The sequence below is a fragment of the Xenia sp. Carnegie-2017 genome, unplaced genomic scaffold, assembly GCF_021976095.1.
Source record: "Xenia sp. Carnegie-2017 unplaced genomic scaffold, XeniaSp_v1 HiC_scaffold_14, whole genome shotgun sequence".
Classification (NCBI taxonomy): Eukaryota; Metazoa; Cnidaria; class Anthozoa; order Malacalcyonacea; family Xeniidae; genus Xenia; species Xenia sp. Carnegie-2017.
Window position 1 is genome coordinate 7,561,932 of NW_025813447.1, and position 27,848 is coordinate 7,589,779.

General features: G+C 38.3%; 2 protein-coding genes across 3 annotated transcripts in view; both read right to left on the minus strand.

The window, feature by feature from the left end:
* Positions 1-1,401: 1,401 nt before the first annotated feature.
* On the minus strand, positions 1,402-15,983 carry LOC124434539 (contactin-6-like). Of its 2 annotated transcripts, none has more exons than XM_046984428.1 (18): positions 15,690-15,983; positions 13,162-13,237; positions 12,060-12,341; positions 11,209-11,523; positions 10,656-10,761; positions 10,327-10,508; positions 9,097-9,372; positions 8,000-8,284; positions 7,345-7,644; positions 6,968-7,273; positions 6,707-6,777; positions 5,839-6,079; positions 5,366-5,487; positions 4,968-5,154; positions 4,228-4,506; positions 3,971-4,074; positions 3,316-3,508; positions 1,402-2,652 (listed from the first exon to the last, which is right to left on the minus strand). In XM_046984428.1, the coding sequence occupies exons 2-18, from the start codon at positions 13,214-13,216 to the stop codon at positions 2,552-2,554; spliced, it is 3,405 nt and encodes a 1,134-aa protein (XP_046840384.1). In that variant the 5' UTR covers positions 13,217-13,237; positions 15,690-15,983; the 3' UTR covers positions 1,402-2,551. The 2 variants fall into 2 exon arrangements, with proteins under 2 accessions (XP_046840384.1, XP_046840385.1); XM_046984429.1 differs by having other exon boundaries at positions 15,686-15,983.
* Positions 15,984-16,782: 799 nt separating this feature from the next.
* LOC124435183 (filamin-A-like) overlaps positions 16,783-27,848 on the minus strand; it is a 31,980-nt gene continuing 20,914 nt past the window's right edge. Inside the window, 9 exon segments of the mRNA XM_046985130.1 lie at positions 16,783-18,354; positions 18,518-19,044; positions 19,303-19,628; positions 19,817-20,165; positions 20,426-21,229; positions 21,581-22,384; positions 22,499-23,302; positions 23,658-24,461; positions 25,318-26,118. Coding sequence (XP_046841086.1) covers positions 17,146-18,354; positions 18,518-19,044; positions 19,303-19,628; positions 19,817-20,165; positions 20,426-21,229; positions 21,581-22,384; positions 22,499-23,302; positions 23,658-24,461; positions 25,318-26,118 — 6,428 coding nt within the window. The 3' untranslated portion in view covers positions 16,783-17,145.

The following is a 27,848-nucleotide window of genomic DNA, read 5'->3' on the forward strand; positions in this document are numbered from 1 at the left end:
TGCTTATCTTTCTTCTTTTAATTGTTATATACTTTGTGACATGACTCACTTCACTGCCATCTTTCCCGTTTATCTTCAGAGGTTCCCACTCGTTCGTTATGGTATTCGTATTTTGATGCATTAATTGGTTTTAAACTGAAGTTCTCAGCCGATTGTTGTGAAAGATGGTTTTGATATCTGCTAAGCAGTTTCCAGTAACAAAGTTAAACAAGAGGGAGGATGTTCTTTGTCAGACCCGTCAGGTAAACACACATAATAATAAGACACAAATTGAAATGAGCACAAACACAATTCTTGATCTAAAGTTAATTAAGACGACAAGTGAAGCATGCAGCATTGGCATAAAGGACAAGCATATAAGCAAAGCAACTTGACAGAAGCGTAAGCTCAAACAAAAGAAAACTGAAAAGAAAATTACTATTTTTTTGTTTCCTCTATGAGAATACATGCTCTGCTTTGTTTTCTCACTTATGTTTATGAAGTTAGTAGTGAAAACTAGGCTTAAACTAAGCAAAAAATGAGCATAACATTCCGTTTTCTTTGTCTTTTAGTCTCACGAGAAAAGAAAACTTAAGATTTCTTGCTCGTGCGTAATGCACTATTGTAAAGCTGGCATCATCATCATCCGCGTTCGTTAAATTAAAGAATCATATAGTTTTTAAACTGAAAACTTAATAAGGTCGATCGGCGGTTCTTTTAGGCAATCATTTTAGTTAACGGCAGTTTGCAAGAAAACGCAGATCGTTTAACAAGATGATATTAACTAACGTCATGACCCCACTTTTTGAATAGAAGTCATAGAGCATTACGTTCTTAATTACACTTTAAATGCCTTCTTTTAAAAACTGTTTTTGCTTCTCCCATTTAACTACATCGTAAACCTTACCATGACATCTTCAAACTCGTAATTTAAGCAGCTATAACGCAAAGTATCAACGATCTCATGCCAAGATCGTCCGAACGATCAATCAATTATCGCCGCCCATCTTCTTTTGGGCTTGACAAAGGACCTCTCTTCTCTTCAACCGAATAAAAAGCCATGGAGTTGTAGTTATTAAGCTATTATCATGAAACACAGCTTCTGACACTTCATGGCTTCATCTTGTGTTATAAAACATGGCATTTGGCACACAAAACATGGCATTTATATAACATAGCTCAAACCAGTTACTATCCTTGAACTTTACCAAACTTTCACAAAACAGCGAAAATTTTGTTTTAACAGCTAGACATCCTCACTCGACAATCACCAAACAGATAATAACAGGCTGGGTTGTTCAAAAATATATGATTGCTATCCACCAGCATGATCAGAGTATATGATTGGTTTGAAGTACTACGAAGAACGTACATTCGTACAATACACAAAGAAATAGTAAATCTAAAGATTGAGCGCTATTGTTTCATTGCTGAATGAGCATTCATTTAATTTTTTGTTTGAATCTAATAATTTTGAATACATTAAGCTACTGAATTATCGCATTGTCTTCTTGCGGTAAATTGTTTAGTTATGTCTTGTAATCATCAGAAAAATGAATTCAACTCTTTTTGTTGCTCTTTTAAAACGAGCAGAAAGAAAAGAATGAAAGGGGAAAAGAATCACAAGTTTCATAAAGCCTAATTTTCAATTAAAGGATAAGCACAAGCGACAAAACAAAGTAAAGCATATTCTCCAGAGGTTGGAGGAAACAAAACAATAAGAATTTTCTTTACAATTTGCTTTTGTCTTTCGTGTCAAGTAGCTGTGCTTGTGCTTATGTTGAGGATTATTTCCTGATAAGCGAAAAGGCAGCAAGCAACCTTTCCCAATCACTAGAATGCATTTTTCATTACTTTAAGGCATATTTCATATACAACATGCAAAGATATCGAATCAATTAAATAAATTGTCAATACTCCTTTACAATATATACATTAATCGATTGAACATACTGAAGAACGTTATCAAAATGTTGCTACAACCAAAAGTTTGCATCGTAGAAATAACCATTTATCAATTTTACAAACATAATGTAACTTGTGTCTGCTTTTACTAAAAGATCGCCCTTAATCTCCTATTTAATGGATTTTTGCATGGCAAAAGTTCTTTCTAAAAGCATCTACGTTGTACCTTTTGTGCCCTAAAAGGACTACCTTGTATCATTTCTTCTCTTCCATATTTTAAACCTCGAGGGGAAATAAGAAATAAGAAATAAAGACCAGGGGATTTTATGGCTTTTACTTCAATGTTACCTCTTATGGCACCTTGTTTACGTAATACGTGCGATCCAGGATAGGCTAAAATACTTGTTTGTTTTAAAATATGTTAAATTATATGTTTGGTAGCGTATTCAATATTCTGACCTTCCCCGGATACGCTATTTCACATGATGCAGGGTATCTTCCTTGTAATGCAGAAAGACATATTTACCAATAAAATTTTATAATATAAAATTGCTATACTACTCTGTAGTTTGAAAAATTTTTTGTCACTGTCAATGATAATCTTTTCAATGCTTTCGAAGCTTAAAGTAATCAGGTGTTGTATGTTCAGGACATTGGTGGCTCGGATTTATTGTGCCACATAACAGACCACCAAACAATAACCCAAGATGAACAGCCACGTTCTTGCATGTGAGACGGTGGCTGAATTCGTATCCGACAGAGGGTCTTCTAAAGGGTTGAAAGAGAAATTTCTTAGATGCCAGAGAATCGTTTTTCATTGTTTTATCGTATTACACTTGTCAAATCATGAAATTTACAGTCATTGATTGAAAGAAAACCGCCGATAAAGGGAGATTTTTAAAACTTTCTTGAAACGTCGCACGGCATCCGATCTAAGATTTCATTGGATAATGTAGCCACTAGCCAATATCGTAGCCAACCCGTTTATTTAGTTCTGTGTGTTAACTTTTTTGTTCACTCACTATAATGTTAATAAAGATGTTCTGAGATTTCCATTGGAGGAACAAATCCTACAGACTGGTTGCGTCACTGCGTGTAGCTAGAAACTGGAAACACTTCATCGACTGGAACAGCCATTTTTTATCATACTGTTTTCAAGTGCTTGGATGTGTGGAAAAAGGTAGGGAAGAAAGGTGAAATTTTTCTTGTGATGTGAGTAAGATTTGTAATGCGATTAAAGATTTCACATCTTTTCGCCCACCTGAAAAGTCTTATATTCAGACAAAAATAAGTACGCTTTGATATCGTCAACCTTCCCACAGACGAAACGAAGCAAAATTGACAGAGACTTGATAGAGAAATAGCTCGTTAAAATATTCTACATTACTTTAAGATGGTCACAATTATCAACTTTCACGCCTATATGCTCACCTGTTGGGGAAGACTGAACACTAGATATTGGGCCAAGGACAATACTGTCGCCAAACTCCACGTAGGCTTGAACTTGAAACATATACGTAAGTTTATCCTTCAAATTTACAACCACCTGCCTCGCATCTTTTTCGTCGACTTCTTGAAACATTGTCGATTTTTCTGGACCGTCTTTGGTATTCCAGTAGGTCACCTGCAACAGAATAATTCCTATTAAGAAATTTTAACAGACCTACGGAATAATGGCTAACCAATCAAACTACACGGATTATGTCGGATGCATAACCTACAAGTATACCATGAACATCAGGTTTTCTAGATATCTTTTCTGTTACATGCAGTGTTTGTAATAATTGCAACAATATGTTATTCACTATAACAGAGAATATTTGAATTCTCATTTTATGCAAACACATGATTTTATAAGACAGTCGTCACATATCCGCAAGCTGTCCTATGCTCATAAGCGGTTGTGTTGATTCAATACAACGGCAACACTCGTATAGCAATGAGCAAACATTGATGGTTAAATAACTCATTATAAACTACTTCCTTCACAACATTAGTAGCGACAAAATAGACCGGTAGTCATAAAAATGACATGGAGTGTTCTACAGGGCGAGAACGAGAAAAGACGAGTTTTTGTTGTACGAACCCGATAGCCGTTTATCTCTCCCTCGACCTTTGACCATTTGATTGTTGCTGTGTTTTCTCTTGCGTTCACTGCGATATAAACGTCCTCGGGAGCTCTTTTAGGTACTAGACGTTTAGGAAAATAGTGAACATATAATTCAAAACTTTCTGCTCATCTTTATGGATTTTAAGTACATGTTGAACTGGAGTAACAATTGTTTGTTTTTAGAGTCAGAGTTGAATTTTAAGAAAATTTTTCATTGATAAGTAGACATGTACCTTTTCCCAAATCGATATTTAGGACAAGAGGCGGGCCAAATCCAACTCTGTTGCGAGCTAAAAGCGCGAACTGGTATTTGGCATTCAAATCCAGTGCCTCAAACTCCTGCTCAAGTCTTTGATTGCTCACATCAATGATGTTTATTTGTCCAATGGGAAGCTTCCTCACCGTCACCTGATAACCAACCATGATTCCATTTGTTTTTAATGGCGGCTTCCATTTTAATGTCACTTCGGGTATCTTCATTACAACATCAAGGCTGTATGGCGTCCCGGGCACTAGTGGGAAAACGAACACGTGACGAGATGGCAAAGGAACAGTGTAAACGACTCCAGATGAGTGTGGTAAATGTTAAAAACACAGTGGCATAGAAACAGGGGAGCGTGGAGGCACATCCCCACAATTTCGAAAGTATATATTTGCTATATATTATGTTGTGAATCTGGTAATATTACATTGATTAATACCGTTTGACATATAAGGTAAAAGTTGCAACTTTTTTGTTTCATTTACTATGTACTGATAATTGTTGTCCTCTACCATCAATGATGTAAGGTTGTGCCCTCTCGAAATTACTTCTTTCTTACGCCAAGGAAACATAGCTAATTGTTGTTGCTATTGTAACTGTTTCGCAACTTTTCGATGAAACATCTTGTCATCACGAGCTCAAGATTTTGAGCAATGTTATCTGCACATTACTCAACTTAATGGGCAAAATTTCATTTTTTCCTTAATATACCTGATTCAGGTGTTGAGAGCGGTCCAACTATATTGCTCCCAGGACCATCACCTTTACTGTTGTACGCGACAACTTGAAAGAAGTATGTGGTAAAGGATTCCAAACCAACCACAGTAACCGTATCATCTGTGGGCTCATAATTAGCGTCAGACGGCCGCAGTCCATATTGCGTTGACCAATAGTAGACCTTGAAAGGAAAAATAACTATTAGTCGGACATTTCAAGCTGAACTTGTCGCAGTACAAGTTGCTTTCTAGTAAAGATAGCAAATGAGCTGATTATCATTTTTGCTGATAACAATTCATAGTTAGTTGTTACAAATTGGGGAGTGGAGTTTGAAAATTACAAATCTTGTTTGACTTATACCCAATGAAATTCCCACATTTTGCCATGCATACCTTGTATCCAAGCAGCTTTCCTCGGCGCGTTTTTCGATCGTTTTTTATGCCACTCCACGTCGCCCTGGCAGACCGGCTGTTGATAATTTGAACGCGTAAATTACGTGGTTCACCAACAGGAGCTAAACAAGGTAAAATATTACGTCAATAGCTGCAAAATCCAGCAGATGCTTGAAAAAAGCGAAAATAGTAAAACATTTTAAAAATTATTTCAAATCATGCAATGCTCTTTTCTCACAACGGTGAATACAAGCAGTACACATTTAAAAAATAAAGAGCTAAGATAGAGCTAAAGTAAAGTTAAAGCCACTATTAGCTTGTCACTTAGTCTATGACGAATTTCTAATAAATTCGAAATTTTGACTTGTTATCATATTGAGTTCAGAGTTTACATTTCTAGACAGTAAAGTCTCGAGCTGTATTCGTAGCTATACAGGCAACGGGGGAGGGAAAATGACAGTTTGAAAGCCTACATTTTTCTCCTGAATGCCCATAAACGATCTCACTTCTAGGACCTTGGCCCAGTGCATTGATTGCCTGAACTTGAAACTCGAATTGCTCATAGAATTCCGTGTCCCGAATCGTGTGTTCCAGTTTGCTTTTTGCGGTCGTCTCCTCCACCGGAACGCGAATCATAGGCGATGGATCCGAGACGCGACGATAGAATACGGCGTAGCTCAATCCGGGTCCGTTGTGCTCAATAGGTTTCAAAGGCTGAAAAGTTTTATCAAATATTTAAGTTCTGACTATTATTGTGATGTATGACTAATTTATCTCATTTCACTTAGGGAAATGGCTGTTTTTTCGTCGTTCAATTGACTCTTCCAACCTACACCAACACACTTTACTTTACTTACATTTTAAATTATGTAGCTAAAAATTACTTTCTTTCATTTGTCCTAGTTGACGCGGATACGTGTTTTTATACCATACAGGTGGTCGGGCCCCTTCTGAAACTTTTTTTATTTCAAAGTGAATGAAATGAAAATATCACGGTTTGAAAGGGTAAAGTGAATTAGAACTATCAATGAAGGCAAATTTTCATAAAAATCGTTAATTACGTCAGCTATTCAATTTCGCAACAGCTAATTAGGCCATAATTAATTACCAGGGCAAACATGATATGTCGTGAAGCAATTACACAAACTTAGAGAAGGCTATGATTAAATTGAAAAGCTTGGAATCTGAATTAGTAACAGATGTTATGTGAGATAAAAATCTTACAGCTATAAATTGAGAAGTTATGGATTATTTCTAAAGAAAAAGATTGTATATACAGCTCATTCTCATCTGCTCGACAAAGAGTAACAACGGGTTTTATGAATGGGCAATCTTTATTACCTTCCAAGATATTGTGAGTTCAGTGGCAGTGTCACTCGAACCAGTTATATTTGAAGGAGCTTTGTCAGGAGCTATACGAAGATAAAATGCAACTGTGCAACCTTTTTTTCGCAAGAAAAATTAATTTACAAGCAAAGGCTAAATTCTTTGTAAGATCATTTCAGGATAGTTGCTAAGACGGTTTCAGTTTGAAACTAGGAACCCTTCACTTAGCAATAAGAAGTCAAACAAGACATGATAAGTTACACAAACATTACGTACCAGCTGCAGGACTTTGTATCAACCCACTTTCAGGACTGGGTTGACTTCGTCCAATCTCGTTCATCAGTACAATACGAAAGATGTAGAATGCCCACGGGGAGATTTTAATCTCAACCATATTATCCCCTGCTATCCTTGCATCTCCAATTGAATACCAAACGTCTTTTTCGTACAATGTTTTATATTCAACAATGATTGTGGGCTTTCTGTTCCAATTTTCGGATACATCACGTGTTTTCCACGTTATGTTGACGTGATGCTTTCGAACTGCACTCACACTGATCCAAATCGGGGGCTCCGGAGGGCCTAGGAGCGATAAAACAAGTTACAGGGACAAGGACAGCGTTTATCATCTAGGTTCACTGACATCTTCTTACCTTCAACTTGTATCCTAATGTCTGCTATGTCTTTGCTTCTTCCAGCTGTTGCCAAGCCATCAGCAATTGCTTCGCAAATGTAAACTGCCGAATTTTTTTTGGTGAGGGAGTTTATGAACAAAACGCTTCTCCTTTCGGTGTTCGTAATTTTGATATTCCTTTCGGTTAAGGGTTGCAGGTTTTGCGACCATTTAAACGTGACTACGGACTTCGTTTCCAGTGCCACTTCGCAAACAATCGTCAGATTTCGTCCAACAATTGCATCCAAGTGTCTGGGAAAGTTTACAATTACCAGACCATCTACAATGAAAGGATAAAGGTTTAATCTCAAAGTATAGCACGTGAGAAACACGCACTAGTAGATGGTCAAAGAAGTAGGTTTTTTATAGTTTGGTTGATTTTCCAGTGAATGAAAACAGACATGATTTGCACATCACGTTCAGGAAATTTCTTTCAACAAACCAATCGGAATATGCACATTGAATCATCAAACCGAACTAGGGTTTCAACAATAGAGAAATTCGAACGGTGAGCAAATCAAGTGAGGAAATTATTGTAAAGATGCCATATGAGACAACCCTTGCTGCTGATTGGCAAAACACAAAAAATCTTAAAAGAAAAAGCTACAGTACGATGAAAAATGAGAAGAACAAACTTTTTACAAGAAGATACGTCTCTTTTCGTGCAACTCCAAACGAATTGCGTCCAACGCACATATATGTTCCCCTATCACTCTTTTTCACATCATGTATACGTAGAAATCCATCACTATCCACGGTGTATTTGCCATTTGAAGAAAGTCTCGTCGAGCCTTTAAACCAAAAGATTTGTGGCTTGGGTGAACCAATGGGCTTACAACGAAGACTAATTGTTCCACTCACGACGGCGTTTGTTACTTCGTCAGGAGCGATGGCCCCATTCGTAAAACTTGGTGCAGCAGCTGAAAAAATATTTAATACAAAATTCATTTGTGATTTAGGAATTCTTTCATGCTATATAACATTGTAAACTTTAGATTTTTCCTCTGGCTTCATAAGGAGATCTTTCGTTGTCGCTGCTCCAGTGCTACTTTTACAACAAGGAGCAAACCTAAACTATGATTTACGTTTATTTTTACTGGATAGCTCTATCAATTTCAAAGTGTTCACAGGCAGGGGCAGATTATCTACTAGGCTAAGTAGGCTTAAGCCTACAGGCCTGGGCTTTTGAGAGGCCCGTTGTATCTAGACATTATTATGATTTAGACGTTATTGCTATTCTGGGCTGGCTGAACGAGCTTAATTTAGATCATTTATGCTAATGAAAACCTAAACGAGTTATTGAATGCAGAGGGAAAATGGCCTTAGTACTGTCTACTGTTCAAATGCGCAATACTCAGAACTCATGAAGTATTGGCTTTTACTATTTCCCTGACCATGTCAATGATTTTCAAAATTTCGTTTTGAAACTTTTCCTATTTTCTACCCTATGGAGTTACAAACAGGAGATGGAAAAGCAAAGGAAAACTGAACTTAGTAGAAGGAATAGATATAGCATAAAGACCCTTAACTTTGTCTTAGCCTACAGGCCTCGTAATTAGTAATCTGCCACTGTTCACAGGATGTATAGAGATCTATGGGGACACAGGGAAAGCGTTCAACAGCTGTAACTTTATTTGTTATTGTTCTAAACTGTGTTTCCCGTAGATGTTTGTTTTCGGTTGCTGCCGACGAGAAATCATCCAAAAATAAATTTTGTCCTCATAACGTTTACCTTTCACAGAAAGTCTCATAGACGTCATTAACCTTTTTACGCTGTCTGACGCCTCACATTGGTACATCCCACTGTAGCCAACTTGCACGCTGGGAAACCACAGCGATCCCTCATTTATGACGCAATTCATCTTGTTACCCGATGACATCATTCTTATTCCGTTGTAGAACCATGCGTAAGTGATGGGAGGTACACCTTTAGCCTCGCATTGCAATGTCAAGCTGGAATTTACGTCAACTGAAGCGTCTGTAGGTCGTTTAATCCACTGAGTTTCCTCTGTTGAATATAGAACAGCATTACAGAAGAACATCCTTGTCCGAAACAAATGTATTTTTAGTTGCATTGTGTACGGTTTGGAAATATTAAGAAAGGCGGATGGCTAATTTTGACCAATGTCTAAGCCTTTTGTTTTCAATATTTTGTACGATTTTCCTAATTGCACTGCGTTTGAAATAAATTTTCAAGCTGCATTACAGGAGGAAATCTACTAAAATTTAATTTACTGAATTTCTACTGTTTGTAGACTATTCAAGTTTAAATGAAACGAATTTATTACCAATGGATCTTTCCTTAAAAAATCGATAAGAAATGAATTTCTATGCGGCAGTAGAAAGCTTGATGCAAGGTCTGGTTTCATTGCTTTGTAAATCATTTACATTGATCTATGATATTATTCTAAAAATTGATGGACGGTAACCAATCACGTTAAAGCAACCATATAAAGAAACATTAACAAAAATAGTCTCAACGACTATGTTAAGATAACTTTTCGGAGTCATCCTAACACCCCCCCCCTCCCAGTAGCGGATCTAGGGTGCGTCAAAATAAATTACTGCAGCACATTTTGGAATACATTTACATTTTTAGGCCTCATTAGAGACAAGTCATCGATAAAATTATATTCTTTAGAAATGCAAAACCAATAGTAATTTCGTGAAAGAATTTAAAATTGAGCAGCTGCAATTTATTTTGACGAGCGCTGAATCCGCTATTGATAACACTTTTGGAACGTCTTTCATGTAAGTAAACATTACACCTTCTCATGTCATTCGAAGAGCAGTTTTTATGTGAAAGATCTGTAAAATTTCTGACAACAGGTTCCTAGTTTAACCAGGTTGCCTTTCCGGGCTTATTGTCGGTGGTGCATTCATTTGCACAAGATAATTTTATTTTTTCTTGGGCATCCATGGATCGCTCAGAGGAAAATTCATGTTAGTCGTCAACTCTTACCTAGCATTGTGACTGTAGTGGTTGCCTCGTACCAGTCACCGTAACTATTTCTCGCTCTGCAAACATACGTCCCAGCATTCTTTGCGTCAAAATTGTAAATGACATATTGCCTCTTGTTCGACGACGTTTTCCCCAGCTCTTCCTTTTGGCCCAAACGCGTCAAAGAGACGAGAGGAACAGGTCTAACAAAATATAGTTTATCCATTTTATTTTCAATGCAAGATTCATTTGGCTACATACAATGAGCTCAAGATTTGCATTACTGATGAACGGGTTTTGACAGCTTTTTTCGATAAATTTCCCGAATGTATCTTTATAAATAAACCAACCTGCCATGTGCAATGCATTCCAAGACAAATGTTTTCCCTTTAATGGCGTATTTTGGTTCTTTAAAGTCACTGAAGATACCTGGTTCTTTCACTTCGTATCTTTGTTCTGTACAGAAAAAATAAAATCAACATAAGTTGACCTCAACCATTTTCGGTTTAAAGTTTATATGCTTACACTGGAAATATAGTTTTGTTTAACAGTTAGCCGCATTTTTTGGTGTTGGAATCAATTGAAGGAATGCGTTTTCTATGGTGTATCATAAAGTGAACTACGTCATGATGTGTCAGAAAAAAGTTAATTTTATACTGTAAGCAATAGTCAAAACGTGTATGCTTAAGTGTAATTTGCATCTGACAAATCGTTTTCAATCATTCTCCAGAGATCAGCAAGACGATGGATAAAGCAGCAACATTGGTATTCCAAACGAAAGAACTTCATTAAAATTCTTTTCAATTGGCAAACCAACATGGCGGTAACAACGTCATGCGAAAACGCTCTGCGACGCAATCAACAGCATGGATGCTAGTCATTTAAATTTAATTAGTCGATCACCTATCGGAACTGCAACAGCAAGCTTTAAAGTTCTTTTCTCTGTGCGACCAAGCATTGTGTTCCCAACTACGCACACGTAACTTCCCGAGTCGGCTGTTGTGACGTAAGAGAAATAGAGATCGCCGTTGTAACCCACCGTGTAGTGGGGTGCATCTTCCAGAGGAGGGAGTAGGTCGGTATACTGAAAATCTTTCTTTGACCAACGAACAGTTCGCAAATTCCGCGGTTTCATGTTAGGAATTTGACATCGTAGAATTACAGCATCGGCGTTGTTCGCCTTTACTTTTTGAAACGGTTGGGAAAATTTATCTAGAACTGAGTGAATGAGACAACAGTACGAAACAATTAGCTGCATAGCAACGAGAGAGAAATTACCGCAATTGTTTGTGTATATTGATGGCTCATGTGTCATTTTAAGCACGTTTGGAGTAGGTATAAATGAAGGATATTACTTCATCTTACATGTCGATTTGAACACAAATGTAGTATCTTCCTATATTATCCGTTTTGCCAATAAATATAGGATGCTGACACAATGTTTTTATACGATGAGGTTTGTGAAAAAAGACTGATTGACGATAACGTTAATCGTCACGACTGAGAATGCGACGTTAAAGCAAGATATACATAAAACAATAGATGTACATGAAAAGATCAAAAGAAAAACAAAATGAAAACGCGGACATTAATCACTTAATCTTCTGTGAGTCTATGAGATCATAGCTTCAAACACGAGGTAAATTGATCAATCACAACTAAGTTAAGATAATATATGCACGTAAAAGGAACTCTGACTTTCCATCCCATGCATAGCAGGTATTAAAGCCAATTTTTAAGATAGCCTAACTTACAAGGAAAGTCGAGCCTGGCTGGAAGACTTTTGATCACTCCAACTGGATTACTCGAACGGCAGCGGTAATTTCCACTATCACGATATTCGTCCACTTTCTTCAGGCGAAGACCACCGTTTTGCAATACATCAAAATGATTGCCTTTTAAGGGAACATCATCCTTCTCCCAGGTCACGGAGGGTGTGGGTTGACCACGTGTGATGCAGTACAGTGATATGTCAATCCCTGGCTGTGCTATGGTGTCTACTGGATTTGAAAGGATCGATGGACCCTCGTAATTTTCTGAAAAGACATGTAAATAATTGCAGATCTACTTTAATAATATTTTTTTACACACAATGACACATATTAAGATCTTAATATTTTCCCAACGAGTTTCAGTTGATTTCTTTATATTGTTCTACATTTGCCTCACCAGTGTCACACCACTAACTTGCGCAGCTCATTCGCAATTATGCTTCCTACTTTTTTTGCTTTCGAGCATTCTGTGTGAGCAATCAAATTGGGATGATTTTAGGAATCGCTTCATTTTCAGTTCATATTGGAGGATTTTTTAGTCCAAAATCAAAAGCTATAATGTGATCACGACAGAATATATTTTAGTTCTTTATAAAGGACACATACTTTCGTTTAAAAAGGACACATTTTTGCTTCACCCGGACATAAAGTGTAAAAAACACGCTCATTTTAATAAGTACCTGTTGCGTACACTGCATTATAGTAGTTATTGAAGTTTTCAAAATATTTAGAATGTTTAGATGAAGCAGTTTTGAATCGATATGGCACACATTTATCTCATGCAGAGTGAGCGATCGCATGTTAGCAGAGTTGATTGGAAAATGAGTAATTTAGAATATGAGTGTTTTTACTTATGTATTACATTAAAAATTTATTGATTCGACATTGTTCGACATAATGTCAAAAGTGCTGAAAAACCAAAACAGAAACAGCCATAAACAGCAGACCACACAAGCACGCACTCTCTTGTTTCATGTTTCTAGTCCGAACTGGATTCCCTAGCGATGTCTACGCGTCACAAATACGTCATGCAAAAATTCAAACTGTCAGAAGTGGCCCTGCTTTAAAAAAATCTTTGTCTCACCGTTTGAAGTGACAAACGTTGTGCACAAAATAAGACCAACAAGTATAACGAACATTATGTCTTCTGACTATCGTATCTATAAAAAAAAATAACATCACGGTCCTTTCTAATGTTCATCGAGCTATTTAGGTCATTTATAAACACGTTTCTAACGTTACAAAATTATACATCCGTCCTCTTACTAAAATTAAACAGATATTGCCGCTGGCAAACTTTTCATCAAAATTTACAGCGGTTATAATTGGTGAAAATCACCCCAAGGAGGACCGCTTGTTCGTAGAGGAATAGATAATAATATATTAATATTAAGGGAGGTAAACCGCACAAAAAACGACAATAATTGACAAACAAACAAATATGATACATTTGCCACGTATAGTTGACGTGTCGCGTTACAGAAGGAGTATTTGAGAAATGGCAATAGAATCTAGCAAGCATCTTCAAAAAGTCTTTCGACATCGATCATAAAGCCTGGATGAGTACGTCAAAAAAAAAAGTGGCATAAAGTGAAACATTGCTTTTTTCGACTTCTTTTTTTGTTGCTTTTTGATTTTTTGCATAAAAATCGATGTAGCTACTAACTGAAAAAGTCCAAATTAAGTTAAGGTTGTAGCATAACTTTACACAAGAAAAGCAAATCAGTAATGAGTTCGAATATGTCTAGAAGCGTTTTCACGTTGGGTATAGGTTTCCTCAATAGGTTATCCCAGCATACCGGATACATCAGACAAAATAATTATTCCAGCTCATTAGTTAATTTTGCGGTTTTTGCACACGTAATTTTACAATATTTCAAAAAGCATAGCAATCCCTAGCAAGTTCTTGTGTTCAATAATGCACAGGAAATTATAGTCCATAGCTTTCCCACGTATTTAGATTTGTAGCCTACACATTGCTCTTCACGATATTCCGCTCCATTTTTCTACAGAGCTTAATTTCAATATCACTTATGTAGCTATAAAGACTCGATGGGATGTCACGCATTTTCAAAAATACCTGTTGTTAAAAGCGTTTTTGTTTACCGTTCTATCTCGGTACGTTAGTCCAATGTTTTTAAAACTGACAAAGGTGATTTTTTGTTAAGACGTGTGAGTCAACTAGCTGAGGTAGCAATTTATCAAACGGATTAGACCTTCGCCATCGAAATTAATCGAAATTTAAAAGTTCTTCGACTCCCGTATCGTTTAAAATGCTGGAGGCCATATCACTTTAAATAATTATCTATAAAATTTGTTAATCGTAGTCAATAAAACTATTTTGTTTGGTATTCTTGGCATGATACGAAATAAAGGTTAACATATTTTTAACATGTAATCAAGCTATCAACTCTTATATATTGAATGCAAACTCTTGTCAAAACACATGAAAACTTTCTTTGTGATTAAGCATGCAGACATGTCAAAACAAACTGTATATTATGAGTTTCGGACAAAAACAAGCGAGACAAAGTATAGCGTTTAGTTGCCAACTGCGTCACTTATATCAAGCGTTAACTACAATAACATATAAGCTAGCCACTTAAGACAAGCCAAGTTCAACGAAAGCTTTAAAGAGACAACGTAAGCAACAAAGACAAAATTTCATAAAAAAACTCATAAAGAATATTAGCATGTTCGAAATACCTTGAAGCACGTCATGTATGTGAAACTTCACAGCAAACTTTATCTTCAAGATGCAAAATTTTCAGTAAATGTATCATAGCTAGTTAAACCGGATTAGAAAAACTGCCGGTGTTTACCAAGCTAACGATGATCTAGGTGGTTGATATAATGAACTAAGTGCTGTAAAGTCTGATTTCACGAATAGTTGAAAAGTAGAAGCTATAGCAACAGTACAGCACTGTATATTGGGTTAGAATCTCTTTTGATTCTCTTCTACATACAAAAGGAGTTATAGAATTTGGAAGTCTGAAATGTAAACATCCCTCTCGCTAGTCTCACTTTTGATAGGAAATGCTTGAAATTAATGGTGTGTAAGCACGAGTCATCTAAGAACTTTATCAACGTCATACAGAAACATACATTCACAACTGCAAAATGAGGATGCAAGATTTGTCTCCTATAAACCTTTCGACGTTTCTTTTTGATTAAATTTCATAAATTTCATTTAAATTCCTAGTTATTTGAAAAGATCTTTAATCTAAATCAAAACCACGAACGCCAGTTGAATAGATAAACGGCTTTTTTTCTGGATGATCTGAAGTACAAGTTCATAATGCTTGCAAGGTTTTTTTCTAGAGTGTCTAAGTATCAATAGTAAAAGATTTTGACAAAATTGCTAGATTTCATCGAAGTCAGGAGCGAGCAATAGGTTGACATCATTACAATCACTTCATCAAGCTATATATAAAGTGATTGAAGTGGCCAATTGAAAAACGACGAACGATCGTACACACTAACTGCTTTAGCTACAATTAAACGCTTGAATATAGCTAGGTTGATGTTGTATTACATAACGAAATGATGCGTTCTTCAATTGTAATTATTGCACATTATAAGAGAAAAGAAGTATTTCAGATACGTACTCACAATTATTTTCACCTTGTTCGAGAATATTTAGGAATACTTCTTGACGACAAACTACACGAGCACCATTCGTAAAAGCCTCGAAGAAGAACGGGTTCGAATTTCGAAATTTCGACAATACCAAAGTCGTATTCTCTTGAACGAGTAAAAATTCCAAATTATTATTGGTATGACCTATCTAAAGGAACAAGAGAACCGCAGTTAATTGCCCTTGACTCAGAGAAAATATAAATTAGGCGAGACACCCCGCAGTTTTTCAAACCCAAACAGCGTGCATTTATGGTAATTCAAACTCAATTACAAAAACAAAGAATAAAGACTTGAAAACCTAATTGCTATCAAAACCTTAATATATTTATGTTGCTGTCTGCAATTTGCTAATGTGACACACGACCACCAGCAGATTATCTGAGAGAGGACATGAAATGCTCAACTAGAGGTTAATGTACGCGACACTAGACGGGTATTTTTATGACACCGTGTACGACTGCCACTAATCATGGTCAATACCGTTAGGCTAGGTGTGTAATTACTGTACGTAATTAACACACATGCTGGTGGGAAATGTTTAAAATGATACGAATCATTTAGTGCACGCTATTGGATACCAATAACCAACCAATTTCGTTATTATATTTGTACTGGTTACGTGGCATTACGAGCTGTCAGTTACGCTGTTCGTAGTCACTTTGTAAGAGTATAATTTTCATCAACAAGGCACCTGGGTCACGAAAGATTTTAAACTCCTGTTGGTATTTTCGAACCATTAGCAGTATGGCAAATATGATATGCTTTCCAAGCAGCGTGAGAAAATTTTATAAAATTACGAGTATTTTGGTGCCCGCAGAGTAACATAGAAAAGATTACCAAGTGCAAAGCAAAACATCGAAATAACCACAAGAAAGCTATTTTGCTTGCAAAGCAATCAGTATGGAAAAGTATTTCATCAGCCTTGTGATGCCGACATGAAAATAACAAAAAAACAAACGAATTGAGCTAGATCCAGTATTCCGTCTTGCGTTGCATGTAAATTGAGGATTCAAAAACAGTATTGAAAACACTGTATCGAAAACGAGACTAGAAACGGAACGACAAATTAAACAAACTTTACTTTTAATATTTTCGCTATTCAAAAAACACTTTCAATACAAATTTTATAGAAAACAAAGGACTAGCTAATCTATTAAAGACCTGCGCACCTATTAATTATTACAAAAAATCATCCTATATCAAAAAGCCAAAACTCTTAGCCAAGAGAGAAAATACAAAACTATAATAGTACCTACACTCCAATCGTCACTCCAAAATTCATTTAGTATTGAAATGGTATTTATGATTGAGTAGAATTAGAAATAATTCAGTCGACATTGCAAAATTTGACATTTGGCAAAATTATATGAAAAACTACATATTCACTTCATGTAAGACATGATCCAAACACAATTACTCAACCGCGTCATTATACAGTTACATGGAATGGCGAGCCAGGGATGTGCTTTTCACCCCACAACACTTTCAAAACATATTCTCCGGGTTCCTCTAAGGTATAGTTAACGGCATAAACTTTTCCACCAGTGTGCTTAATCTTGATTTCTTTAGCAGGAATAGCTGGTCCCTCTACGCCGACCATCAAAGACCCTCGACCTGCATCACTACAGTTGACTGTGAACGCATTTGGCTCACCGATAACGGCACGATGCAATCCGGATCCGACCGGCTTACACTTTTCGGCAAATGCAGAGGAACCGTCGCTTGATATTGTAACATTGTAAGGACTCTTCGGGATGTTTTGATCGGCGAACTTGATGACAATTTTATACTCGCCGGCAATAACTGGATGATACGTTACTTTGTACGTTCCATCGGGGTTTTCCGTACAATTCATTCGTACCTTTGCAGGTCCATCAACCGACAGCGACAATGCTCCGGTGCCAGCTCGTAAAGCATCAACAGTGAAGTAGGTTTCTTCGCCGGCAACACCACCTTCCAATCCGGGACCGTATGCCTTTACCTTACTGGGGTAACTTTCACCTCCACCAACTTTAACCTTGAACGGAGAACCGGGAATATGCACACCATCGAATCGAACATTGATAAAATGAATGCCGACCTCCTTGGGGACAAATCTTATCGCGTAGCTACCATTACCACGATCTGAAACGGTCGCTGGGGACTCGGTACCGGAAGGTGCAATAACAGAAGCGGTGACTTTACCAACTGGGCCGTTTGTTTGAACAGAGAAAGAAGCAGGTTGACCAACTATAATTCCACTCTCCAACATGTCGGAAACACTCAAATCTCGGAAACGCTCGTCTTCTTCCGCTGTTACAAAGACATTGAACGGTGCACCCGGGATATTTTCGTCAGCAAATCGGACATGCACGGCATACTCGCCAGGTTCAGTTGGAACGTAAGTGATGCTGCACGAGCCGTCTCCATTATCTTTACAATTAATTTCCGTTTTGGCTGGACCTTCGATTGCAACCGCCAGGCCTCCTGGGCCAGCGTCACGTGTCCAGACGGTGAAGTTTGCCGGTTGGTTCACAACGCCACGTTCAAGACCAGGCCCCGCAGCTGAGCACTTACTTGCGCCACCCCATTTCGGTGCTTCCACCTTTACTCGGAAAGGACTTCCAGGTATATCTCGACCGCGATTCTTCACATAGATCTAGGAAAATTGAACAGTGATCATAAGAGCATGAAATGTGCTTCGATGGCAAGTCTCCTCTTGACTTGAGCACAAACATTTTTTCATCTAGTATTTTTGCAAGTGTAACAAACTATTTACTACAATAAATTTACAAACAACTAGAGAATATCTTTTCACAAACCTTGTATATTCCACCTTCTTTTGTTACAAAGCGAATGGTGTAAGTATCGTTTTCAGTTTCGACAATTTCGGCCGGTTCAGTTTTCCCACTTGGTGTTTCCACAGTTGCTTTCAAGTTTTTCAGATCGTAACCCGCAAGGTCCAGATCAAAGTCGTGCGGTTCTTGAGGACTAAAGGAAATTAGATCATCCAGAAGCTGAGAGGTTCTCTGCGCAGGTGCACTCTCCACACCATCAACCATCTCCCTCGTAATCCCTTCGTCAACAACAGGACGCTTGCTGCCCTTTGGAGCTACCTTGCACGAAAATGGGCTTCCGGGAATTTCTTCATCGGCAAAACGTACGTGAATGGTGTAATCACCAGGCTCTGTAGGAACAAAGTCCACAGCACACGTGCCATCCCCATTATCCACGCAATTGATATTTGCCTTTGAAGGTCCTTCGATGGACAAGCCCAATCCTCCGTATCCGGCATCACGAGTATTCACGGTGAATTCCGATTTCTCGTCAACCACTCCGGATTTCAAACCTGTGACAGAAGTCGTCGTTAGTGCTACATGTTGGATCAATTGCGAGAAAATGCATATCAATATCATAATAAACATTCAAAATGAAAACTTTTTGAGTAAAATAATTTCGTTTAGGTGTTATTTGAACAGCAAACAAAATTACAAGGCACATGTAAAATATAAAAGAAAATATGAAGAAATAACAGTCGAAAACGTTTAACACAAATCTGGAAAACTTCCTTTGAAAGGCAAAAGTTTCAAGCAGCGTACATACAAACCTGGACCGTAGGCCTTTACTTTAGATGCATTGGCGGGCCCGGGACCGCTTACCATCACTGAAAACGGGCTCCCACTCACGTGACGTTTGTTCTTAAACACGCTTACAAAATGCTCCCCCGTTTCTTTTGGTATAAACGATACACTGAGCGTGTTATCTGAGTTGAGAATGAGCTTCAACGGCTCTTCCACAGTGCTTCCGGGGCGTTTCAAAACACCTGTCAGAAGGTCGAAGTCTTCAGGAAGTTTTAAACCAGGTATCTCTAGACCAACTCCACACGGTCGACCGACAGACTGGCTAGCAGCATCCGGGGCACTTACCATGACACTAGAACAAAATAGAAAGTAGCTTCAGCGGCATATATAATTAAATGAAAAGTGATCTGCCAATGAAAACGCTTTCATTAATCGATATGACAAAAGTTTTCGGAAATTTTTAAGTAAATTTACGATTGTAGTTTGACTCTCAGAATACAATAGGATAATTTTATTAACAATATCAATATTTTCCCTCACCTGAATGGACTTCCGCTTAAGTGTCGGTTGAACTTCTTCACGCTTATCAAATGCTCTCCTGGGGATCTGGGCACAAACGACGCACTAAGAGTGTTGTCGGAGAGTACCTTTAATTTGATTGGCTCTTCTGTATCAGAGTCAGGCCGTTTCAAGGTTGATTTTAGTTTACTAAGATCTGCGGGCAAATTCAAACCAGGTATATCCAAATGGCAGTCACACGGTCTACCGACAGCGTTCACTGCTTCAGCAGCTTCTACCATTACTTCGAAAGGACTGCCGGGAACTTCCTCTCCCGATTTTTTCACGTGAACAAGATGCTTTCCAGGCTCCGTTGGAACGAATGATATCCCTATTGGACAAATATAAAAATGAAAACAGCATGCTAAAAACAAACTGAACACGTTAATATTGGCACGATAAATCAAAGAAGAAGCGTTAGTGATTCGATGATTCGATAGTTCATTATGTGATAAATATTTGCAAACATTGACGATTAATCATTGACGATGATCATTGGGATTTGCATTTGATTATTTCCGTTAAATAACGTTGACAAAATCACTTGAAGAAATTTGAGGAAAATTGTAGGAGAGCGAACTAGTATGTTACCCAAGGTGTTATCGGGATTAAGCTCCAGATTTAATGGTTCTTCTTTCTTGCTGCTTGGACGCTGCAATGTCGCACTTAGTTTCTTGAAATCACCAGGAATATTTACTCCAGGTATATCGAGACCAAAATCACATGCTTTACCGACAGGATGAAGTTCTTCGACTGGAGGCTTTTTCGAAACCTTTTCAGGTACATCCACAATGTATGGACTATCTGGAACAGGCCTTCCGCCCTTTCTTACATTGATTTTATGAGGTCCAGCTTCGTGAGGAATAAATGGAACATAAAGATTATCATCGGAGGTCTTTTTAACCGGAACTGGTTCCTCCTTTGTGGAGCCAGGTCGCAATAGACCAGCGTCCAGTTTTGGAAGATCTTTGGATGGGATATTTTCTAGAGGAGCATTAGATGGTTTGCCAATTTCACAAGGGGGTTGAGGTGCTGTTACCATGACGGAGAATGGACTACCTGGTACGGGACGGTTACGTTTCTTGACTGTGATTAAATGTTCACCAGGAGACTTGGGAACAAATGAAACATTAAGGTTGCCATCTGACGTTGCTTTAGGTTCGACAGGCTCCTCAACATTGGATCCAGGTCTCTTTAGAGTTGCAGTTAACTTCGGTAAATCTTCAGGAAGATTTAATCCATCAACATCTAAGGGTACATCACACGGAGCACCAACTGCTTTCTCAGGTTCAACAGGTTCAATCATCACAGATATAGGACTTTCAGGAATCTCTTTACCAGACTTCTTAATGCGAATCAAGTGTTCTCCAGGTGATTTAGGAACAAATGTCACACCTAAGAAAAGAAGAAAAATAAACCATTAAGGCAAGGTTGAAAACATTATATAGTACATCAAAGTTCGCTTGTATTTGCCAAAAGATATTCTCTTTGATAGAGTTGCTTACTAAACATTTTATCAACAAAAAGTGTAAAGCCAGGCCAAGTTCCTGGTAATATTATGCAAATGTTTCATAAGAGAAAAACAAGCCGAAATTCACTTGCTTAGGAAGAAAACAACGACAATGCTCATAAAGAGCATGACTAAAACTGCTGGCTGGTTTTCCAAATTGTCTAAAACCCACATTTCAAAGTACCAAACAAGATTTACGATCAAATTTCTGTAACGCAATATTATAATAAACATACCTATGGTGTTGTCAGGATTTAGGACTAGTTCAACTGGTTCCTCTTTCTTACTACCAGGTCTTTGTAGCGTTCCAGTTAGTTTCTTAAAGTCTTCAGGCTCTTTAACGCTAGGAATGTCCATGCCAAGATCACATGGTGTGTTCAACGGATACACCTCTTCAACAGGAATTTCTTCAGACTTAACTGGAGGGACGTCCACCATGAATGGACTATCAGGGACTGGTTTACCATCCTTTCTTACATTGATTTTATGAGGTCCAGCTTCGTGAGGAATAAATGGAACATAAAGATTATCATCGGAGGTCTTTTTAACCGGAACTGGTTCCTCCTTCGTGGAGCCAGGTCGCAATAGACCAGCGTCCAGTTTTGGAAGATCTTTGGATGGGATATTTTCTAGAGGAGCATTAGATGGTTTTCCAATTTCGCATGCTGGCTCTGGCGCTGTTACCATGACGGAGAATGGACTACCTGTTACGGGACGGTTACGTTTCTTGACCGTGATTAAATGTTCACCAGGAGACTTGGGAACAAATGAAACACTAAGGTTGCCATCTGACGTTGCTTTAGGTTCGACAGGCTCCTCAACATTGGATCCAGGTCTCTTTAGAGTTGCAGTCAACTTTGGTAAATCTTCAGGAAGATTTAATCCATCAACATCTAAGGGTACATCACATGGAGCACCAACGGCTTTCTCAGGTTCAACAGGTTCAATCATCACAGATATAGGACTTTCAGGAATCTCTTTACCAGACTTCTTAATGCGAATCAAGTGTTCTCCAGGTGATTTAGGAACAAATGTCACACCTAAGAAAGACAGACGAAAAAATATTCGATTGAAACTCCAGCAATGATTATTTTGAATTTTAGAAGGGCTGAACATTGGTTTTCAATTAATTCAAGTGCAAAAATTTGTCATACCTATGGTGCTGTCGGGATTTAGGACTAGTTCAACTGGTTCCTCTCTCTTACTACCAGGTCTTTGTAGCGTTCCAGTTAGTTTCTTAAAGTCTTCAGGCTCTTTAACGCTAGGAATGTCCATGCCAAGATCACATGGTGTGTTCAACGGATACACCTCTTCAACAGGAATTTCTTCAGACTTAACTGGAGGGACGTCTACCATGAATGGACTATCAGGGACTGGTTTACCATCCTTTCTTACATTGATTTTATGAGGTCCAGCTTCGTGAGGAATAAATGGAACATAAAGATTATCATCGGAGGTCTTTTTAACCGGAACTGGTTCCTCCTTTGTGGAGCCAGGTCGCAATAGACCAGCGTCCAGTTTTGGAAGATCTTTGGATGGGATATTTTCTAGAGGAGCATTAGATGGTTTGCCAATTTCACAAGGGGGTTCAGGTGCTGTTACCATGACGGAGAACGGACTACCTGGTACGGGACGGTTACGCTTCTTGACCGTGATTAAATGTTCACCAGGAGACTTGGGAACAAATGAAACACTAAGGTTGCCATCTGACGTTGCTTTAGGCTCGACAGGCTCCTCAACATTGGATCCAGGTCTCTTTAGAGTTGCAGTTAACTTCGGTAAATCTTCAGGAAGATTTAATCCATCAACATCTAAGGGTACATCACACGGAGCACCAACTGCTTTCTCAGGTTCAACAGGTTCAATCATCACAGATATAGGACTTTCAGGAATCTCTTTACCAGACTTCTTAATGCGAATCAAGTGTTCTCCAGGTGATTTAGGAACAAATGTCACACCTGAGAAAAGAAGAAAAATAAACCATTAAGGCAAGTTTGAAAACATTATACAGTACATCAAAGTTCTCTTGTATTTGCCAAAAGATATTCTCTTTGATAGAATTATTTGCTAAACATGTGATCAATAAAAAGTGTAAAGCCAGCCCAAGTTTCTGGTAATATTATGCTAATGTGCTCATGCTAAGAGAAAAACAAGCCGAAATTCACTTGCTTAGGAAGAAAACAACGACACTGCTCATAAAGAGCATGACTAAAACTGCTGGCTGGTTTTCCAAATCGTCTAAAACCTACATTTCAAAATATCAAACAAGATTTACGATCAAATTTCTGTAACGCAATATTATAATAAACATACCTATGGTGTTGTCAGGATTTAGGACTAGTTCAACTGGTTCCTCTTTCTTACTACCAGGTCTTTGTAACGTTCCAGTTAGTTTCTTAAAGTCTTCAGGCTCTTTAACGCTAGGAATGTCCATGCCAAGATCACATGGTGTGTTCAACGGATACACCTCTTCAACAGGAATTTCTTCAGACTTAACTGGAGGGACGTCTACCATGAATGGACTATCAGGGACTGGTTTACCATCCTTTCTTACATTGATTTTATGAGGTCCAGCTTCGTGAGGAATAAATGGAACATAAAGATTATCATCGGAGGTCTTTTTAACCGGAACTGGTTCCTCCTTCGTGGAGCCAGGTCGCAATAGACCAGCGTCCAGTTTTGGAAGATCTTTGGATGGGATATTTTCTAGAGGAGCATTAGATGGTTTTCCAATTTCGCATGCTGGCTCTGGCGCTGTTACCATGACGGAGAATGGACTACCTGTTACGGGACGATTACGTTTCTTGACCGTGATTAAATGTTCACCAGGAGACTTGGGAACAAATGAAACACTAAGGTTGCCATCTGACGTTGCTTTAGGTTCGACAGGCTCCTCAACATTGGATCCAGGTCTCTTTAGAGTTGCAGTCAACTTTGGTAAATCTTCAGGAAGATTTAATCCATCAACATCTAAGGGTACATCACATGGAGCACCAACGGCTTTCTCAGGTTCAACAGGTTCAATCATCACAGATATAGGACTTTCAGGAATCTCTTTACCAGACTTCTTAATGCGAATCAAGTGTTCTCCAGGTGATTTAGGAACAAATGTCACACCTAAAATAAGGAAAGCAATAAACAATTAAGACAAGGTCGAGAGTGTCATTAAAGTGCCTACGAAACGAAAATTTTGTATATTAAATTATGCTTGCAATGACCAGAATTTTTGAAATGACAGTGTACTTTCTAAAACAGTAAATGCACATCTCTTTTTATTCTCGTGATTTTGAAGTTTTGTTTTTTCCAAATTATACAACTTGTTTCGTTATATTGCATAATGAGCTCGCACAATGTTTCAAATACTCTTCAGTTTCCTGACAACTTTAGGTTGATACCAGTAGGCAACATCTTTTACCATTAACACGTTACAATGAAGGGAACTCTGTCCTTGTGAAGTATCAGTAAATATACCTAATAATTTTAGTTCTCGTTATGCAATGTGACGTCACAAGTTCGATAAATCGGACAAAGCAAGAACCTCATTATCTCAAGAATTAAAAGTGATATGCGTAAACTGGCTTAGAAAGTCCATTGTCATATTGAAATACCTCTTCAATAAAAGTATTACTCAGTTCGCAAAATTTTCGTTTCAAAAGCACTTTATGTATATCAAAGTTTGTTGGTATTTGCCCCAAACACATTCTTTCTTATAAAGTTTTTTGCTAAACAATTCATTTATTGACAGACATTCTGAAGCCGCCAAAACCTTTGCTAACATTGTGAATAATGTGTTCATGCTACACGAAAAGCAGCAGAAATTCATTTGCTACGGAGGTATGCAATGACTCTCCTTCTATATAGCAATACTAACAACTTCAGGCTGGCTTTGCTAATTTTCTAAAGCCCCCCTTTCAAAATATCAAACAAGATTTCGGATCAAATTTCCGTAAAGCAATGTTCGAAATAATCTTACCTATGGTGCTGTCAGGATTTAGGACTAGTTCAACTGGTTCCTCTTTCTTACTACCAGGTCTTTGTAGCGTTCCAGTTAGTTTCTTAAAGTCTTCAGGCTGTTTAACGCTAGGAATGTCCATGCCTAGATCACACGGTGTATTTAGGGGATACACCTCTTCAACAGGAATTTCTTCAGACTTAACTGGAGGGACGTCCACCATGAATGGACTATCAGGGACTGGTTTACCGTCCTTTCTTACATTGATTTTATGAGGTCCAGCTTCGTGAGGAATAAATGGAACATAAAGATTATCATCGGAGGTCTTTTTAACCGGAACTGGTTCCTCCTTTGTGGAGCCAGGTCGCAATAGACCAGCGTCCAGTTTTGGAAGATCTTTGGATGGGATGTTTTCTAATGGAGCATTAGATGGTTTACCAATTTCACAGACTGGTTCAGGTGCTGTTACCATGACGGAGAACGGACTACCTGGTACGGGACGGTTACGTTTCTTGACTGTGATTAAATGTTCACCAGGAGACTTGGGAACAAATGATACACTAAGGTTACCATCCGACAATATTTTAGGCTTTACAGGTTCTTCGGTATTCGATCCAGGCCTTTTAAGCGTGGCTGTGAGTTTCGGTAGATCATCAGGTTTGAGATCACCTACATCAAGTGGCACATCACATGGTGCACCAGCCGCATACTCAGGCTGTTCAGGCTCAACCATCACGGAAAATGGACTTTCTGGCAGATCTTTTCCAGACTTCTTTACGTGTATGAAATGCTCGCCCGGTTCCTTCGGGACGAATGTGACACCTAACAATAGAAATGCTAGGTTTATAACGATTACGTTGAGATTAAATGGGATGTCAAACGTGAACAGCACACGAAGACACGTACAACCAATGGACAATTGCGAGTGTGTAGATATTTACAGTGAGTTGAGAGTTCAAAAGGTGCAGGTGTGCAGCATTACGGAGGAAGGTGCTGTGATATTTATAATGGTGAAAAAATACAGTGGACGAGATCATGTCTTTGAAACAATACCGTTAGCTCCCAGAAAAATTTGAACGTCGCATAACAGAAAGTTTTTAACGAAGCATATCAATGGTGCACTTAGAAATATACAGGGCAGAATTCTCAATTATACGTGTATCTATTTAGTGCAAACTCTATGAACCTGAGGATGGTTTATCAGCCAAGAAAAGACTGACCTCAGAATATATACAGCAAGATATCAATTTACGGTGTTATATTTAAGATGACCTCATCAATGTGCAAACTAATGCACTTGGCTAATTTAGTGCAAAATGAACTGCAATTGAAACGAAATAAACCCCTCATCGCTTTGAGGAAACAACAAAGCAAATGTAAATTTAGAGTGCTCGAACTCATGCACAAGTCACATCTATCCTTCTGGTGAAAATAATTTATCTAACATACGTTAGCGAAGTCGTTATATAATTACAGTGCATACTTACATCTAGCTTAGTTTAAAAACTCGCATAACTTACTCGTCTTTAGCAACGAAATCTTACCCAATGAATCGTCTGGATTCATTTCCAAGTTGAGAGGCTCCTTCACTGTGCTATTCGGTCTTTGTAACGCTCCAGTTAACTTTTTGAAGTCTTTCGGCACGTTAACACTTGGAACGTCCAACGCAACATCACATGGTCTTTCTACCGGGTATACTTCATCCACGGGGATTTTTTCATCTTTAGGTGGAACGTCTACAGTATAGGGACTGTCAGGAACGGGTTTTCCGTTCTTGCGAACGTTTATTTGGTGCGGTCCTTCTTCATGAGGAATAAATGGAGCGTAGAGATTGTCATCCGATGTCTTCTTGATTGTGATTGGTTCCTCGATTTTTGAGCCTGGCCGTAGTAAGCCAGCGTCTAATTTAGGTAGATCTTTAGATGGTACATTTTCGAGAGGAACGCTGGATGGTTTACCGATGTCGCATGCGGGTTCAGAAGCTGTCACCATGACTGAGAATGGACTACCTGGTATGGATTTGTTTCGTTTCTTTACCGTGATCAAATGTTCGCCTGGGGACTTGGGAATGAACGACACACTTAGGTTACCATCCGAAGTAATTTTGGGCTCGACAGGCTCTTCGGTCTTGGATCCAGGCCTCTTCAACGTGGCAGTGAGTTTTGGAAGATCTTCCGGTTTCACGTTCTCAACATCAACTGGCACATCACATGGACTACCAACCACATCCTTTGGTTTCGCTGGCTCAACTTTGATAGGAAATGGACTTTCGGGAATTTCCTTGCCCGACTTGCGCACGTGCAACCAGTGAGTACCAGGCTCTTTGGAACAAACGTCACACCTGATGTGTTGATAAGTCAGGATAAATAGGGTTATGGTGATGATGCAAACCTTTTTTCACGAATGACGATGGATGACGAATGAATCCATCGATTGATTGAGTAGGATAAGTAGATCCAAAAGGTTGATCATTTCGGGATGGATTAGTTGATTTCACATGATTTGCATAAATTACATATACCACACGAATGTTACTTAACGTTATTGGTTAC